The 20,040-nt window shown below is 29.1% G+C and overlaps 1 protein-coding gene across 1 annotated transcript; it reads right to left on the bottom strand.

The window, feature by feature from the left end:
- Positions 1-415: 415 nt before the first annotated feature.
- LOC115710881 (multifunctional methyltransferase subunit TRM112 homolog A-like) lies at positions 416-1,217 on the bottom strand. The gene is made up of 2 exons (XM_030639234.2): positions 696-1,217; positions 416-503 (listed from the first exon to the last, which is right to left on the bottom strand). The coding sequence occupies exons 1-2, from the start codon at positions 1,037-1,039 to the stop codon at positions 416-418; spliced, it is 432 nt and encodes a 143-aa protein (XP_030495094.1). The 5' UTR covers positions 1,040-1,217.
- Between the last annotated feature and the right edge of the window lie 18,823 nt (positions 1,218-20,040).

The following is a 20,040-nucleotide window of genomic DNA, read 5'->3' as shown; positions in this document are numbered from 1 at the left end:
GATAATTGCTCAAGAGCTTATACAAAGAGTGATTTTGAGTTTTATATGCGCCAAATGGAGTCCATCAAACTGAGAATTCGTCAAGATGGTTATGAGAAATGGGCTAGAGCATATTCTACTAGGAAAAGATAGAACATCATGACTTCTAATATATCTAAAAGCTTGAACTCATCCTATAAAAATTCTAAAAGCTTTCCTGGTAATGCCTTTTTTGGCTTATTTCTTTTTGTTTCTGCAAGTATATATTTTTTATTAATAGGTATATGTATAAATATTATTACGATATATCAATCATATTTATAAATATATAGCATTTTAGTATTCAGTATATCTATAAGGGATATTGGCGGCTAAACCACATGAATTTTACGGTTTGTAACACTTAACCACAAAAACTGAATTTTTGACGGCTAAACTACCTAACTCTGGTTCCGTTTTTCTCTGTACAACTACGTCCAAAAATCACAGTTAAGTGCCACAGTGGACTGTTCACGTGTACACACCTGTACACGTGGCAAATTTTTAGTGGTCCACGTAATATTAATTTTAAAAAATAATTATAAATATTTAAAAAAAATTAAAAAATCAAATTTTTTTTCTTTTTTATTTTTTTTTACTTTTTTTAATTTGAAAAAAATTAAAAAATTACGTTTCTTTTTCTTTTTCTTTCTTCTTCTTCCTTCTTCTTTTTCTGCATATTGGGGATTCCCTTGGTGATAGGGAACTGGTGACCAATCTCAGGGCAGATAAGGGTGCCTTCTTCGAGGTGAAGTTGGAGGAGGGCGTGGTGAAAACGGCAAAGGAAGTCGTCGGAGTCATGCATACAAGGATCAACCTCGTTGGGGAGCTCAGTGTAGTCGATTGAGCGAGCCGCCTTGACTAGGGCGTTCCAGTCAATTTTGGAGAACATGGATTTGAGAAAATCGGGGTTTAGTTCAACCTCTTTCTCGACTACTTTCACCACTTCGATCCGGAGAGGGAAGCCATTGGTGACCCCAATGATGTTAGAGGACAGCATGTTATGAGTAAGGAGTCTCATATTGTACAACTATTCTCTCTTCCAAGCTTTAGAGACTGATTTCAACACAACAAATAAAGCCCTAACCCTAATTATAACCTGGTTTAAAATAAGAGTATCCCACTGTTGCAATTATTTTACCAGGATCTAGATTTACAACCAAGTATGTTTTATTAACATCCTAATATGAATTCTAAAACAATGAAAATAAACACATAAGAGTTTAAGAAAACCTTACAGTGGGTGCAGCGAAATATTATGACTCCTTCCATTCAGATTTCTAGCTCTTGATTCCTTTCTGTAGCAGAGCATAATCAAGATCTGAATCTGGATCTCTTTCTCTCCTTCTTTGATGGTTGATTTTCCATAGTCTTACATACTATGATTGAGGTACCACTTGATGTGTGTGGGCACTACTCATTCACTCAAGTGTTTCAAAATTTAGAGAGAAGAAAAGAGAGAGAGAGAGAGGCGTGTAGCTTTTCTGAAAGAAACTAATGTTCAAAAGTTGTGAGTTTCCTGAAGCCAACACTTTCTATTTATAGAATGCCCTCTAGGTTTAGGTTAGAATTGAATGGCATTAAAACAATGAAAACTATAAATGGCAATTTCTTGCAATGTGGCCGGCCATACAAAAGGAATTGGGCTTCACTTTGTAACTTTCCCATTTTGTTATTTCTCATTCCCATTTTCTCAAAAATGCTAGTTTTCTAATTTAACCTTTTTAAATGCCAATTCTAATTATTTAATAACTTGAAAATAATTATTAAATAATATTTCCATTTAATATATTTATTAATTTAGACATGTAAAGTCTCTTAATTAATAAATAAACCTAGAATCTATTTTCTTTACAATTTCGCCCTTGCTTAGTGAAAATTCATAAAGTAGACATAGTCTAACTTTAGAATTATAATTGATTAATTAAAATCAATTAACTGAGTCTTACAAGCAGTATGGTCTCAACTAGTATGGGGACCATGGGTCTATATAACCGAGCTTCCAATAAGTCGAACTGAATTTACCAAGTAAATTCCCTAACTTATTAATTCCTTGTTGAATCCACACTTAGAACTTGGAATTGCACTCTCAATCATATAGAACGCTCTATATGTTCCATGATATAGACACGTCATTAGTTATCCATTGTTATAACCCTAATGTGATCAATGACCCTCTAATAGATGATCAACATTGAAAAGGCACTAAGTTACCGTTACACCTTCAATGTATTTTATCCTTAAAACACTTAGCTCCGTATAAATGATATTTCAGCAAAGTGAAATGAGATCTCCACCATTTATTTCTGTTTAGCCAAGCTCGAAGGATATCATCGTTTCACTTCTAAATTCCTATAGAAGTTATAGATTCCATATTTATGGTAGCGCTCCCACTCAATTATACTATCATGTTCCCAAAATGTACGTATCACCCTCACCCAAAAATATGCTTAACTAACAAATCAAAGAACATGTATAGTACTCTTGAGATCGAACCTAACCATATCAGGATTAAGGTCATTTGATCTAGGATCTGTTGGAAATATTTTACCAGGATCTAGATTTACTACCAAGTACGTTTGATTAACATATTAATATGAATTCTAAAACAATGAAAATAAACACATAAGAGTTTAAGAAAACCTTACAGTGGGTGCAGCGGAATATTATGACTCCTTCCGTTCAGATCTCTAGCCCTTGATTCCTTTCTATAGCAGAGCATCACCATGATCTGAACCTGGATCTTCTTTTCTCCTTCTTTGATGTAGATTTTCCATAGTCTTACATACTATGATTGAGGTACCACTTGATGTGTGTGGGCACTACTCATTCACTAAAGGAATTTTTGAAATTTAGAAGAGAAGAAAAGAGAGAGGAAAGTGGCGCATGGCTTTTTCTCTGAAGGAAAAAATGTGCAAAGTTATGAGTTTCCTTAAGCCAACACTTTCTATTTATAGAATGCCCTCTAGGTTTAGGTTAGAATTGTGTGGCATTAAAATAATGGAAAAAATAAAGGGTTAATTTCACAAATGCACAAAAACAACAAAAAAACAACAAAAATACGGTTTCACGGAATTTTAAACATTTTTACGATATTTTTGATTTTATTTACATAAAATACGGTCTTTTTATGTTGAAATTTTGTTCATTTGTTGTTAATTTTTTGTTATATGTCTGTTATTTTTTGTTGTTTTTTTGTTGTTTTTTTGATGTTACTTTTATGTTGTTTTCTTGTTGATTTTATGTTGTTTTCGTGTTATTTTTTGGAAAACAGTAAAAATGTAAAAAAACATTCTTTGAACGTAAAAATGTAAATATTTTACAAAAAATGATGCCTTATGTAATTATTCCAAAAATAAAATGGTAATCCTCTTGCATAGTGGGTGGCCCATATAAGGAAATTGGGCCTCACTTTGCAACTTTCCCATTTTGTTATTTTTCATTCCCATTTTCTCAAAAATGTCAATTTTCTAATTTAACCATTCAAATGTCAATTCTAATTATTTAATAACTTAAAAATAATTATTAAATAATATTTCCATTTAATGTATTTATTAATTTAGACATATAAAGTATCTTAATTAATAAATAAACCTAGAATCTCTTTTCTTTACAATTTCGCCCTTGTTTAGTGAAAATTCATAAAGTAGACATAGTCTAACTTTAGAATTATAATTGATTAATCAAAATCAATTAATTGAGTCTTACAAGCAATATGGTCTCAACTAGTATGGGGACCATGGGTCTATATAACCGAGCTTCCAATAAGTCGAACCGAATTTACCAAGTAAATTCCCTAACTTATTAATTCCTTATTGAATCCACACTTAGAACTTGGAATTGCATTCTCAGTCATATAGAACGCTATATATGTTCCACGATATAGACATGTCATTAGTTCTCCATTGTTATAATCCTAATGTGATCAATGATCCTATATATAGATGATTTACACTGTAAAGGGATTAAATTACCGTAACACCCTACAATGTATTTTATCCTTAAAACACTTAACCCTGTATAAATGATATTTCAGCTAAGTGAAATGAGATCTCCACCATTTATTTTCATTTGGTTAAGCTCAAAGGAAATCATCCTTTAATTTCTATTCGCTAGATAGAAGCTATAGATTCCATATTTATGTTAGCGCTCCCACTCAATTGCATTACCGTGTTCCCAAAATGTACGTATCACCCTGACCCAAAAGTAGGCTTAACTAACAAATCAACGAACACGAATAACACTCTTGAGATTGAACCTAACCATATCAGGATTAAGATCATTTGATCTAGGATCAACATGTGATATTGAATTGAATAGATATTACGATAAGTTTTAATATGTCTAATCAAAGTTAATTATCGGTCTCTTCCGATGTATACTCCATACATCCGATACTGGTAAACTTTGCTAATGTCCTAGAAAGAACATAATACTTTTCCAAGGTGTAAGAATACCTATCGCTGATTATACCATGTCAGTCTAAATCCAGTGTTCTGACAAATCAGGGAATAAACTTTCGAACATATAATTAAGATTATATTCCACTGTGCTGACAACATTATAATCTTAACAAATTCATATGTTCTGGAATTAAAAAAATATTCATACATTATATATATAATCATGAAATAAATCATGTGATTCATGCAACATAAAATGTTATTTCTGATCTTTATTAATAAGTAAATCTGATTATATGAAATGAGTTTTATTTAGGGCATAAAACCCAACAAACTCCCACTTGCACTATTATAAAACAAAAAGTGCATTTCAAATAATCATTAAAGCCTTGATATACAAAACAAGTGTAATAGTAGTAAACTCCTCGTAATAGCATCTGATAGGTTGAATTAAACACAACCTCTTCTCCACCATTACTCTTCCTTAATCACAAAATCCTTGATAATGTGAAATTCCTCTCTATATGTCTACTCTCTTGGGATACTGGATTCTATACTTTTGGCAACTACTTCTTGGTTATTCAGGAAGTAACACCAGTAGTTAAGACAATTTGGAACGGTGCCACAAATGTATAGAAATTTCCTTAGACTGAATAAGTACCTTTCCTGCAACTTTAACATTCAATCTCTTTCTGGTAGACTAAGAGACTTCAGATAGGTTTTTACACTTCTCCAAAATCACTATTCCACGCCCAGAGTAATCACCATTTTATCAGCAGACTTTCTAGCACAAAGGCAAGTCTTGAAATCTGATGTGGTGTAGTCTAAGAGTTTTAAACACACCCTTATCGACTAACATATAGTTTCTCTTCTTAATCTTAAGATTTACTTGATTGTCTTCCAATGTTCCTCTCCTGGATTAATCTGATACCTACTCATTACTCCCACTCAACAGCAGGTGTCTGGTCTAAGGCATACTAAAGCATATCTGAGACCTCTCACTCTTGATTCAAGAAATTCTTTCATGGCTTTATCTTTTCTGGAATAGTTGAGACTTTTCCTTAGATAAATAAAATCTATGCTCAAAAGTTTTGAAGCTTCTATAGATTGCTATTGGAAATTCAGCATCTTACTAAAGTAAGTTGCTTGCATTAGAGTAAGTAATTACCAGGTATACCACAAGCCATAGGTTTAGATAAACTAAAACCTATAATACTAGGAACAGGAAGTTTTGTTAAGTCCATTGGATAGATTTATAAACGAAAATTTCCTTTTATGTCCTTGTAATAGAAAACTTTAGGTTACTCCATGTGAATGGATCAAACCATAGTTCTATTGACTTTCTTCTTAGTTTCTTATCTTGACAATCCATTACTTGTTTAAACTTACAATGGATTTTAATCACTAGTGTCTTCCGAGTCATAAGAAGGTGAGTTCCTAGAAACTCTCCCACTACGACAAGGTACCGTGAATTATGTCTAAGAAAACTAAATGGTATTGACCTCTTCAGTTGTGTCAAGACAACAGAGGCAGTGGGATCATCTTGTCAAATAAGATGATAGAAAACTTTTGGAATCAAGAAAAAAATTATCTCCTTTATTTGCTACTTTATTTTCAGACTTAGTCACTGTTGGAAATTTATTTTACAAGGATCTTAGATCTACTCACAAGTATGTTGATTAACACCCTAAATATGAACTTTCTAAAACGATGAAATAAACACGTATAAAGTTAAAGAAACCTTACATTGGGTGCAGCGGAACATAATGACTCTTTCTGTTCAGATATCTAGCCCTTGATTCCTTTCTGTAGCAGAGCATTATCAATATCTGAACCTGGATTTCTTTCTCTAAGTCTTTGATGCTGAAACTCCTTCTTGCTGAAAGTCTTTCTTCACGATCTTCCTCACTATGATTGAGGTATCACTTGCTGTGTGTGGGCACTACTCTCACACTAAGATTTTCGAAATTGAAGAGGGAAGGAGAAAGAGAAGGGTCGGCCAAAGATAGGGAGAGAGAAGGCTAAGTTTTTTCTGAATTAGAAGTGTAGAAATTTAGTGTAAATTTCCTGAAGCCTTGACTAATTATTTATAACATTCCACTAGGGTTAGGTTTGAATTATTTGGAATTAAAATAATGAAAATATGAGTTTAAATTTCCTACAAAAGTGGTCGGCCATGCTTAGTGGATTTGGGCCTCACTTTTTGCAATTTTGCAGTTTTATCTTTTCTGCATCTGATTTTCTCAAAAATGCCAATAATCTAATTGAACCATTTAAATGCCAATTCTAACTATTTAATAACTATAAATAATTATTAAATAATATTGTCATTTATCATATTTATTAATAGAACCATACAAAGTATCATAATTAACAAATATGCCCCTAAAACTCTTTCTTTACAATTTCGCCCTTACTTAGTGAAAAATTCACAAATAGACATAGTCTAATTTGAGAATTATAATTGATTAATCAAAACCAATTATATGAGTCTTACAAGCAATATTATCTCAACTAGTGCGGGGACCATGGGTCTATATAACCGAGCTTGCAATAAGTAGATCAAGAATTTAGCACTAAAATTCACTAACTTATTAATTATTCATTGAATCCACGCATAGAACTTAGAATTGCACTCTCAGTATATAGAATGCTCTATATGTTCCACCATATAGACGCATCATTAGTTATCCATTGTTATAATCCTAATATGATCAATGATCCTCTATATGAATGATCTACACTGTAAAGGGATTAGATTACCGTAACACCCTACTATGTATTTTATCATTAAAACATTTGACCCCGTATAAATGATATTTTAGCTTATGTGAAATGAGTACTCCACCATTTATGTTCGTTTGGTCAAGCTCGAAGGAGATCATCCTTTGCTTACTATTCGCCAGATAGAAGCTATAGATTCCATGTTTATGATAGCGCTCCCACTCAATTGCACTACCGTGTTTCCAAAATGTACGTATCACCCTGACCTAAAAGTAGGCGTAACTAACAAATCAAAGAACACGAATAGCCTCTTGAGATCGAGCCTAATCATAACAGGATTAAGATCATTTGATCTAGGATCAACTAGGCGATATTGACTTCAATAGATATTACGGGAAGTTTAATAAATCTAAGTCAAAGTTCTATATCGGTCCCTTCCGATGCATACTCCATGCATCCAACCTGAGCTTTACTTTAACCAATGCTCTGGAAAGAACATAGCACTTCTCCAAATGCAAGTAAACTCTTTTGTAGATTATCATATCAGTAAAGCCCTGTGTCTGATAAATCTAGGAAACTTTATTCACATAGTCATGTTTACTTTCCAATGTGTTGACAGCACAATAAACAGGATCGAGTATGTGAAAAGGGTTTCAGACGAATTCATACATTATGTACATATAATCATGAACTAAATCATGTGAACCATGCAACATTAAATGTTATTTCTGATCTATATTAATAAGTAAATCTGATTATATTGAAATGAGTTTTATTTAGGGCATACAACCCAACAGTCATTTTCTTAGAAAAGTAGTATTTGTTTAAACAAACACTTTCTTATCTATTGACTATGGGATGGTCCACCCCTAATCACTTAGAATAGCTAACAAACATGCAAACCAGGGTTAGCAGTTCTAGCTTTTCTTAAGATTTCGATTAGGTCATCGATGATTCTAGTAATGATATACCTTAAGTATACAACCATGGCATCATTCTGAAATTTTATTACCATAGACGGATTTAGGCAATGACTAGTAACTAATTATCAATACGCAAATTGAATTTCTGGGGAGGTAAGTTTGGATATAATTCAAAATCAAATTAATGATCTTTGAACTGCATATCTACTAACTTTTCTCCACCCCTATCAGTTCGCAAGATCTTTAACCACTTACCATTGCTGGAAATTCATGAAATTTTTCAAACATTTCAAATTTCTTTTGCATAAGGTAAAATCTAGAGTGATCGTTTTAAGAATACAGCGAAAACTCATATCCACCCCTGAATGTACATCCATCTACGAATGAGATGATTATACTTTCAGTGGATATAGGCATATTAACTCTTTGCAGAGAATGATCTTGTCAAAACCACTATGAACAAGATACAAATGCCATAGATTTATAAAATATGTGGTTGTATCTTTTAATGACTTAAGTTTAGTTACATCAAAGAGTTCTTAGAATAGTGCAAGTGGATTCTAGTCACAGAATACTAAACTCATACAGTTTGAATCCATTGATAGAAAATGGTTATTAAACAATTGTGAAAGTGTAACTGTATAATGAGTAATTCTTTCTTGGACCACCACTACTAATTTAACTCTAAGTTGATTTTTCCATACAAGTAGGAGATTTTTAAGATTGAGAATTTATATCATTTTGGGATAGAATTTCGGGAATATAATCATATGCGTCATTTAATTTCTTAAGAGAAAATATAGAATGACATGAAATGATTTATAGACCATTCATCCAATGATATGTTATTAAGCTAATTCGAAATGAACAAGCTAAGAGGAATTAGGATAATTTCGTTTAAATAAGAATCCAACGATGCTCCGATTAGCGAGAGTCAAAGTAATCTTATTTATACAATCTTCTTGTTTCATATTGTAAAATACTAGTCTAAGGTGTCATCAATTGATGAACAGCTAGATGTTGCATATACAATATTTATCTTTCGAGATCTAACACTATTATGTTAGTCTAATGGTGAAAATCCATTATGAATTTATCTCATTAGAAAAACAAACCAAGTTAGACCGACAATGAAGATTCGAAATTAAACTACAATCTAATAACAAAAAATAACACGGTTCAATATAAATTCATACACAATTCAGAAATTATGAAACATAGAGCAATTAGGAATGATAAGTGAAAATACTAAATAATACAATCCTAAATAATTTCCAAGGTCTTCAACAAACTGATATCAGTGTCCCGTTTAGGCGAGAGTTAGTGATACCATCCATTGAATAGAGTTGTCAGCTCATCTAAAATGTCAAACATTCTAGCAACCTTTTATTCGATCAAGATTGGAATCCGCGTTGTCCCGTTTAGGCGAGAGTCAAGGCTATTCTATCTTATGAGCTTCCACCATTGTTTTATATTCTTGCAAGTCCTATACAGTCGCCACCATTAGGGTGATCAATACTACATAAAAAACTTACAAGATTACTTATCTTTCGAGATTAAACGGTGCTAACTTGCTAATGAACGTTCCTCCATTAGGGAGGATTACTCACTAAAACAATAGCTATGTAAAACCAACAATGGAGATCGAATATCCTAATAATAAAGCTCATTATTTAATGAAGGTTGTATTTTCTTCTGAAACTGTATTTTAATAAATTTATTTTAAATATATATTTATTTAATTAAAATTTTCAATTTAGAATGAAAAATTCTAAATATAAATTTTAATGTAATATTTATAAATTATACTTAGATGGATATGAAAATAACGTGAATTATTTCCATCTTAGTAATAATTTCCAATAAATATTTAGAAAATTATTCAATTTAAGTTGTTTCAAAATTAATTTAAATTAATTTACAACTCAAATTTAATTTTCTATAAATATATATTGCATTTCTATAAAAAGTTTATAAGAATACAATTTTCGAAAATGCCTTAAAATAAAATAAAATTAAATCCTGGAAAAATTATTCTAATTTTATGTTGGCCCAAAATTAATTAATAAAATTAATTTACAACAAAAAATATAATTTTCCTATTTAATTAAATATCTAAGAAAAATTTCAAATATTTACGTATCATGATTAAAAATCAACTTAAATATTAATTTTCTATTTAATTAAATACACTAGAAAAATACTTCAAGCGAAACAGATAATAACTATCTAGACTTTCATTGACTAATTAATTCAATTTCTAATAATGATATATTTTGGTTCATTTATTTTAATTAATCATTAAATGGAAAAATCATTGATTTAAGTTGATCCAAAATTAAAATAAATAAATTTCAACTTTAATCTATTTTTCAAGTAAAATTCGAAATTTCTGCATTAAAGAAATGCAATTTCGAAATTTTGGGAAAAAGATTAATAAAGTAAAATAAAATATATTTTGAAAATTTTTCAAACTTAAGTTATTCTGAATTAAGATTCCAAACATAAAATAATTTTCAACTTTAATTAAATATCATGAAAATAACAATATTTAAGTATCATGATTAAAATCAACTTAGATATTGAAATTTTTAATTTAATTAAATGTATTAAATTCAAGAAATAAATAATTAAGTATAGAGGAAACTTAATTATTAATTCTAGTTTAATACTAGGAAAATATGCTAAACTTAGATTGTACCAAAATTAATTATTAAACAATTAATTTCACAATCAATGATATTTTCTATTTAATATTAGAAATAATAACTAGTATAGAAATAACTGTCTAGAATATATATCATTAACTAAGTGTTTTTTTAAAATAAACTTTAAAATATTAAATGAAAAATAAATTTCATATATTTTAAAAGTTAATTATGTTGCTAATTCAATTTTAATTAGGGTAGACTAATATAATTAACCTAATATAATTATTTAAATAAGGCAAATGGGCCTTCACAATTGGGATAGTTCATGTGAGGGGGAGCTGGGTTCAGTATGTCGTACCCACTTCTATTGGCCCCCAACTCTCACACAAGGCCCAAAATAGAGGAATTTAACTTTTAAATAAATAATTGTTATTCATTGAATAAGCCCAAATCTAGTTGGGCCTAAATAAAATTACTTATGTCAAATTTTATTTTAGCAACCTTGTACATTTACTTAGTAAAAACTTAAATGGGCTTCCTATATGCATCTAAGCCCAATAGCAAACATATAGGCTCACACAGGTCAAAATGATTTTGATGGGCCCTATCATGTTACTAGGTTTACACAGATGAAAGAAGTACAAAATTTACCTGTTACAAATTATTTATAAGATCTATTGACAATTGGACTATGATTAAAATCAGATCATTGGATCTGTCAACAAGTTAATCATAGCAATTTAGATCAAATAAATAATAGGTTTGTTAAAAAGAAAATTTGAATAAACAATATAAAATTAAACAAACATTGTCCATGTAACAGATGTGAAATAAGATATTAATATAATTAAATTATTATTCTTAAACTAACCAACTTGATTCTGAAAATTTAGGGTTGTTAAAACAAACCCTAAAAATTTCAAAATAAAGGAAACTAATTTTAAAATTTCTAGGCTTATTTGAATCAAATTAAATTAAATATCTAATAAGATCAATGATTTGAAAGAAAAGAATCTTCAATATCACTATCAGATCTTATAATTTAATAAAATTAAAGTAACAAAATAAACCAATTTTAAAATAGATTTGGTTAGATAATTATTATTTTAGGAATAAAGTAATAAATGAATAATAATTATCATAATTATATGTCAAAATATCTCAAATTAAGCAATATTCAAATTTCTACAAAATATCTAGGTTATTTAAATATTTAAGATATGATTTATAAATTTCCAATAAGAAAAAAATGATATATATATAGAAAAAATATCATTTTTAAACTTACAATTTATAAATAATTAAATATTTAACAAAATAACAAATCAACAAAAAATATATAAAACATTGTTTTAATCCAAATTACATGAAAGTAAATCATTACCATGGCTCTGGTACCAGTTGTTGGAAATATTTTACCAGGATCTAGATTTACTACCAAGTACGTTTGATTAACATCCTAATATGAATTCTAAAACAATGAAAATAAACACATAAGAGTTTAAGAAAACCTTACAGTGGGTGCAGCGTAATATTATGACTCCTTCCGTTCAGATCTCTAGCCCTTGATTCGTTTCTGTAGCAGAGCATCACCAAGATCTGAACCTGGATCTTCTTTTCTCTTTCTTTGATGCAGATTTTCCATAGTCTTACATACTATGATTGAGGTACTACTTGATGTGTGTGGGCACTACTCATTCACTCAAGGAATTTTCGAAATTTAGAAGAAAAGAAAAGAGAGAGGAAAGTGGCGCATGGCTTTTTCTCTGAAGCAAACAATGTGCAAAGTTATGAGTTTCCTGAAGCCAACACTTTCTATTTATAGAATGCCCTCTAGGTTTAGGTTAGAATTGTGTGGCATTAAAATAATGGAAAAAATAAAATGGTAATCCTCTTGCATAGTGGGCGGCCCATATAAGGAAATTGGGCCTCACTTTGCAACTTTGCAACTTTTCCATTTTGTTATTTTTCATTCCCATTTTCTCAAAAATACCAATTTTCCAATTTAACCATTCAAATGCCAATTCTAATTATTTAATAACTTAAAAATAATTATTAAATAATATTGCCATTTAATGTATTTATTAATTTAGACATATAAAGTATCTTAATTCATAAATAAACCTGGAATCTCTTTTCTTTACAATTTCGCCCTTGCTTAGTGAAAATTCATAAAGTAGACATAGTCTAACTTTAGAATTATAATTGATTAATCAAAATCAATTAACTGAGTCTTACAAGCAGTATGGTCTCAACTAGTATGGGGGCTATGGGTCTATATAACTGAGCTTCCAATAAGTCGAACTGAATTTACCAAGTAAATTCCCTAACTTATTAATTGCTTATTGAATCCACACTTACAACTTGGAATTGCACTCTTAGTCATATAGAACGCTCTATATGTTCCACGATAGAGACACGTCATTATTTATCCATTGTTATAACCCTAATGTGATCAATGATCCTCTATATAGATGATTTACACTGTAAAGGGATTAAATTACCGTAACACCCTACAATGTATTTTATCCTTAAAATACTTAACCCTTTATAAATGATATTTCAGCTAAGTGAAATGAGATCTCCACCATTTATTTTCGTTTAGTTAAGCTCGAAGGAAATCATCCTTTACTTTCTATTCGCCAGATAGAAGCTATAGATTCCATATTTATGTTAGGGCTCCCACTCAATTGCACTACCGTGTTCCCAAAATGTACGTATCACCCTGACCCAAAAGTAGGCTTAACTCACAAATCAAAGAACACGAATAACACTATTGAGATTGAACCTAACCATATTAGGATTAAGATCATTTGATCTAGGATCAACAGGTGATATTGAATTGAATAGATATTACGGTAAGTTTTAATATATCTAATCAAAGTTCATTATCGGTCCCTTCCGATGTATACTCCATACATCCGATACTGGTAAACTTTGCCAATGTCCTAGAAAGGACATAACACTTTTCCAAGGTGTAAGAATACCTATCGCTGATTATACCATGTCAGTCTAAATCCAGTGTTATGACAAATCAGGGAATAAACTTTCGAACATATAATTAAGATTATACTCAACTTTGTTGACAACACTATAATCTTAACAAATTCATATGTTCTGGACTTAAAAAAAATTCATGCATTATATATATAATAATGAAATAAATCATGTGACCATGCAACATAAAATGTTATTTGTGATCTTTATTAATAAGTAAATCTGATTATATGAAATGAGTTTTATTTAGGGCATAAAACCCAACAGGATCAACCGGTGATATTGAATTGAATAGATATTACGGTAAGTTTTAATATATCTAATCAAAGTTCAATATCGGTCCCTTCCGATGTATACTCCATACATTCGATACTGGTAAACTTTGTCAATGTCCTTGAAAGGACATAACACTTTTCCAAGGTGTAAAATACCTATCGTTGATTATAGCATGTCAGTCTAAATCCAGTGTTCTGACAAATCAGGAAATAAACTTTTGAACATATAATTAAGATTACATTCCACTGTGCTGACAACACTATAATCTTTAACAAATTCATATGTTCTGGACTTAAAAAGAATTCATACATTATATACATATAATCATGAAATAAATCATAGGAACCATGCAACATAAAATGTTATTTCTGATCTTTATTAATAAGTAAATCTGATTATATTGAAATGAGTTTTATTTAGGGCACAAAACCCAACAAACTCCCACTTGCACTAATATAAAACAAAATGTGCATTTCAAATAATCATTAACACCATGATATACAAATCAAGTGTAGTAGTAGTAAACTCCTCGTAATAGGATCTGACAGGATGAATTAACAACAACCTTTTCTCCACCATTACTTTCCCTTAATCACAAAATCCTTGATATTGTGAAATTCCTCTCTATATGTCTACTCTTTTGGGATACTGGATTCTGTACATTTGGCAACTACTTTTGGTTATTCAGGAAATAACACTAGTAGTTAAGACAGGTTGGAACGGTGCCACAATTGTATACAACTTTCCTTAGACTGAGTAAGTATCTTTCTTGCAACTTTAACATTCAGTCTCTCTCTGGTAGACTAAGAGATTTCAGATAGGTTTTTACACTTCTCCAAAATCACTACTCCACCCCCAGAGTAATCACCATCTTATCAGCAGACTTTCTAGCACAAAGGCAAGTCTCGAAATCTGATGTGGTGTAGTCTAAGAGTTTTAAACACACCCTTATTGACTAACATATAGTTCCTCTTCATAATCTTATGATTTACTTGATTGTCTTCCAATATTCCTCTCCTGAATTAATCTAATACCTACTAATTGCTCCCACTCAACAGCAGGTGTCTGGTCTAAGGCATACTAAGGCATATCTAAGACCTCTCACTGTTGATTTAAAAAATTCTTTCATGGCTTTATCTTCTCTGGAATAGTTGAGACTTTTCCTTAGATAAAATCTATGTCTAGAAGTTGTGAAGCTTCTATAGATTGCCATTTGAAAGAAAATGCTTCAGCATCTTACTAAAGTAAGTTGCTTGCATTAGAGTAAGTAATTACCAGGTATACCACAAGCCATAGGTTTAGATAAACTCAAACCTATAATACTAGGAACAAGAAGTTTTGTTAAGTGCATTAAAGAGACTTATTAACGAAAATTTCCTTTTATGTCCTTGTAATAGAAAACTTTAGGTTACTCCATGTGAATGGATTAAACCATAGTTCTCTTGGCTTTCTTCTTAGTTTCTTATCTTGACAATCCATTACTTGTTTAAACTCACAATGGATTTTAATCACTAGTGTCTTCCAAGTCATAAGAAGGTAAAGTTCCTTGAAACTCTCCCACTACGACAAGGTACCGTGAATTATGTCTAAGAAAACTAAGTGGGATTGACCTGTTCGGTTGTGTTAAGACAGCAGAGGAAGTGGGATCATCTTGTAACGAATAAGTTGATAGAACACTTATGGAATCAAGAAAAATTATCTCCTTTATTTGCTACTTTATTTTCAGACTTAGTCATTTTCTTAGAAAAGTAGTATTTGTTTAAACAAACACTTTCTTATCTAATGACTATGGGATGATCCACCCTTAATCACTTAGAATAGCTAACGAACATGCAAACTAGGGTTAGCAGTTCTATCTTTTCTTAAATTTTGATTAGGTCATCCATGAATCTAGTAATGATTTACATTAAGTATACAACCATTGCATCGTTCTGAAATTTTATTACCATAGAAGGATTAGGCAACGATAGTAACTAATCATCAATATGCAACTCGAATTTCTGGGGAGGTAAGTTTGGATATAATTCAAATATCAAATTAATGATCTTTGAACTGCATAACTACTAACTATTTCTCCACCCCTATCTGTTCGTAAGATCTTTAACCACTTACCATAATTGTTGTCCACCATTGCTAGAAATTCATGAAACTTTTTAAACATTTCAAATTTCTTTTGCATAAGATAAAATCTACAGTGATCGTTTTAAGAATACAACGAAAACTCATATCCACCCCTAAATGTACATCCATCTACGAATGAGATGATTATACTTTCAAAGGATATAAGCATATTAACTCTTTGTAGAGAATGATCTTGTCAAAACCACTATGAACAAGATACAAATGCCATAGATTTATAAAATATGTGGTTGTATCTTTTGATGACTTCATTTTAGTTACATCAAAGAGTTCTTAGAAGTGCAAGTGGATTTTGGTCACAGAATACTAAACTCATACAGTTTGAATCTATTGATAGAAAATTGTTATGAAACACTTGTGAAAGTATAACTGTATAATTAGTAATTCTTTCTTGGACCACCACTACTAATCTAACTCTGAGTTGATTTGCCCATACAAGTAGGAGATTTCTAAGATTGAGGATTTATATCATTTTGGGATAGAATTTCGGAAATATAATCAAGTTCGTCATTTAATTTCTTAAGAGAAAATATAAAATGACATGAAATGATTTATAGACCATTTATCCAATGATATGTTATTGAGCTAATTCAAAATGAATAAGCTAAGAGGAATTAGGATAATTTCGTTTTAAATAAGAATCCAACGATGCTCCGATTAGCGAGAGTCAAAGTAATCTTATTTATACAATCTTCTTGTTTCATATTGTAAAATACTAGTCTAAGGTGTCATCAATTGATGAACAGCTAGATGTTGCATCTACAATATTTATCTTTCGAGATCTAACACTATTATGTTTGTCTAATGGTGAAAATCCATTAGGGATTTATCTCATTAGAAAAACAAGCCAAGTTAGACCAACAATGAAGATTCAAAATTAAACTACAATTTAATAACAGAAAATAACATGGTTCAATATAAATTCATACACAATTCAGAAATTATTAGCATATAGCAAGTAGGAATGACAAGTGAAAATACTAAAACATACAATCCTAAATAATTTCCAAGGTCTTCAAGAAACTGATATCAGTGTCACGTTTAGGTGAGAGTCAAAGCTACCATCCATTGAATAGAGTTGTCAGGTCATCTAAAATGATAAACATTCTAGCAACCTTTTATTCGATCAAGATTGGAATCCGCGTTGTCCCGTTTAGGCGAGAGTCAAGGCTATTCTATCTTATGCGCTTCTACCATTGTTTCATATTCTTGCAAGTCTTATACAGTCGCCACCATTAGGGTGATCAATACAATATAAAAAACTTACAAGATTACTTATCTTTCGTGATTAAACGGTGCTAACTTGCTAATGAACGTTCCTCCATTATGGAGTATTACTCGCTAAAATAATAGCTATGTAAAACCAACAATGGAGATCGAATATCCTTATAATAATAAAGCTCATTATTTAATGAAGGTTGTATTTTCTTCTGAAACTTTATTTTAATCAATTTATTTTAAATATTTTTTTTTATTTAATTAAAATTTCCAATTTAGAATGAAAAATTCTAAATATAAATTTTAATGTAATATTTATAAATTATACTTAGATGGATATGAAAATAACGTGAATTATTTCCATCTTAGTAATAATTTTCAATAAATATTTAGAAAATTATTCAATTTAAGTTGTTTCAAAATTAATTTACAACTCAAATTAAATTTTCTATAAATATATATTGCATTTCAAAAAAATAAAGTGTATAAGAATACTACTTTCGAAAATGCTTTAAAATAAAATAAAAATAAATCTTGGAAAATTACTCTAATTTTATGTTGACCCAAAATTAATTAATAAAATTAATTTACAACAAAAAATATAATTTTCCTATTTAATTAAATATCTAAGAAAAACTTCAAATATTTAAGTATCATGATTGAAAAATCAACGTAAATATTAATTTTCTATTTAATTAAATACACTAGAAAAATACTTCAAGCAAAACAGATAATAACTATCTAGACTTTTATGGACTAATTAATTCAATTTCTAATTATAATATATTTTAGTTCATTTATTTTAATTAATCATTAAATAAAAAAAAATCATTGATTTAAGTTGGTCCAAAATAAATAATTTTCAACTTTAATCTATTTTTCAAATAAAATTCAAAATTTCTACATTAAAGAAATGGAATTTCGAAATTTTGGGAAATGATTAATAAAATAAAATAAAATATATTTTGAAAATTATTCAGCTTTAAGTTATTCTGAAATAAGATTCCAAACTTAAGATAATTTTCAACTTTAATTAAATAACATGAAAATAACAATATTTAAGTATCATGATGAAAATCAACTTAGATATTGAATTTTCAATATAATTAAATATATTAAATTCAAGAAATAAATAATTAAGTATAGAGGAAACTTAATTATTAATTCTAGTTTAATACTAGGAAAATATACTAAACTTAGATTGTACAAAAATTAATTAATAAACAATTAATTTCACAATCAATGATATTTTCCTATTTAATATTAGAATTAATAACTAGTACTAGAAATAACTATATAGAATATATATCATTAACTAAGTTTTTTTTCTAAAATTAACTTTAAAATATTAAAAATAAAAAATAAATTTCATATATTTTAAAAGTTAGTTATGTTGCGAATTCAATTTTAATTAGGTTAGACTAATATAATTAACCTAATACAATTATTTAAATAAGGTAAATGGGCCTTCACAATTGGGGTAGTTCATGTGAGGGGGAGCTGGGTTCAGTATGTCATACCCACTTTTATTGGCCTCCAACTCTCACACAAGGCCCAAAAGAGAGGAATTTAACCTTTCAATAAACAATTGTTATTAATTGAATAAGCCCAAAATCTAATTGGGCCTAAATAAATTTACTTTTGTCAAAATTTATTTTAACAACCTAGTACATTTACTTAGTAAAACATAAATAGGCTTCCTATATGCATCTAAGCCCAATAGCAAACATATAGGCTCACACAGGTCAAATGATTTGGATAGGCCCTACCATGTTACGAGGTTTACACAGATTAAAGAAATAGCAAAAATTACCCATTACAAATTATTTTTAAGATCTATTGACAATTGGACTATGATTAAAATCAGATCATTGGATCTGTCAACAAGTTAATCATAGCAATTTAGATCAAATAAATAATAGGTTTGTTAAAAAGATTTTGAGTAAATAATATAAAATTAAACAAACCTTGTCCATGTAACAGATGTGAAAATAAGATATTAATATAATTAAATTATTATTCTTAGACTAACCAACTAAATTCTAAAAATTTAGGGTTGTTAAAACAAACCCTAAAATTTCAAAATAAAAGAAACTAATTTTAAAATATCTAGGTTTATTTGAATCAAGTTAAATTAAATATCAAATAAGATCAATGATTTGAAAGAAGGAATCTTCAATATTACTTTCAGATATTATAATTTAATAAAATAAACCAATTTTAAAATAGATTTGGTTAGATAATTATTATTTTAGGAATAATAAATGAATAATAATTACCATAATTATATGTCAAAATATGTCAAATTAAGCAATATTCATATTTCTACAAAATATCTAGGTTATTTGAATATTTAAGATATGATTTATAAATTTCCAATAAGGAAAAAAATGATATATATAGAAAAAATATCATTTTTAAACTTATAATTTATAAATAATTAAATATTTAACAAAATAACAAATTTTGAATTTGAAAATATTATGGTAAGTATATCTATAAAAATATCTATGTTAATTTCAAATTTACTAATTATTTAATTTGTCATATAAGATAATTTTAATATAATATTTTAAATAAAAAGACAAAGTTATCTTTTAATTTAAAATATGTTAAATATAAAAATATCTAATCTTATAATTAAATAATAAATAAATATTAAAGAAGTTAAAAAATTTTTAAATCTGACCA

Source organism: Cannabis sativa, chromosome 3, assembly GCF_029168945.1.
Source record: "Cannabis sativa cultivar Pink pepper isolate KNU-18-1 chromosome 3, ASM2916894v1, whole genome shotgun sequence".
In the NCBI taxonomy this organism is placed as follows: Eukaryota; Viridiplantae; Streptophyta; class Magnoliopsida; order Rosales; family Cannabaceae; genus Cannabis; species Cannabis sativa.
The sequence above is the reverse complement of the archived record's forward strand: the minus strand, read 5'-3'. Positions and strand labels throughout refer to the sequence as shown.

Excerpts from the sequence above, each read along its gene's own strand:
- LOC115710881 (XM_030639234.2), bottom strand. The coding sequence starts at position 1,039 with ATGAGACTCCTTACTCATAACATGCTGTCCTCTAACATCATTGGGGTC. Across the intron at positions 504-695 it reads ACCAAGGGAATCCCCAATAT|GTGTGTACACGTGAACAGTC; the intron begins GCAGAAAAAGAA and ends CCACGTGTACAG.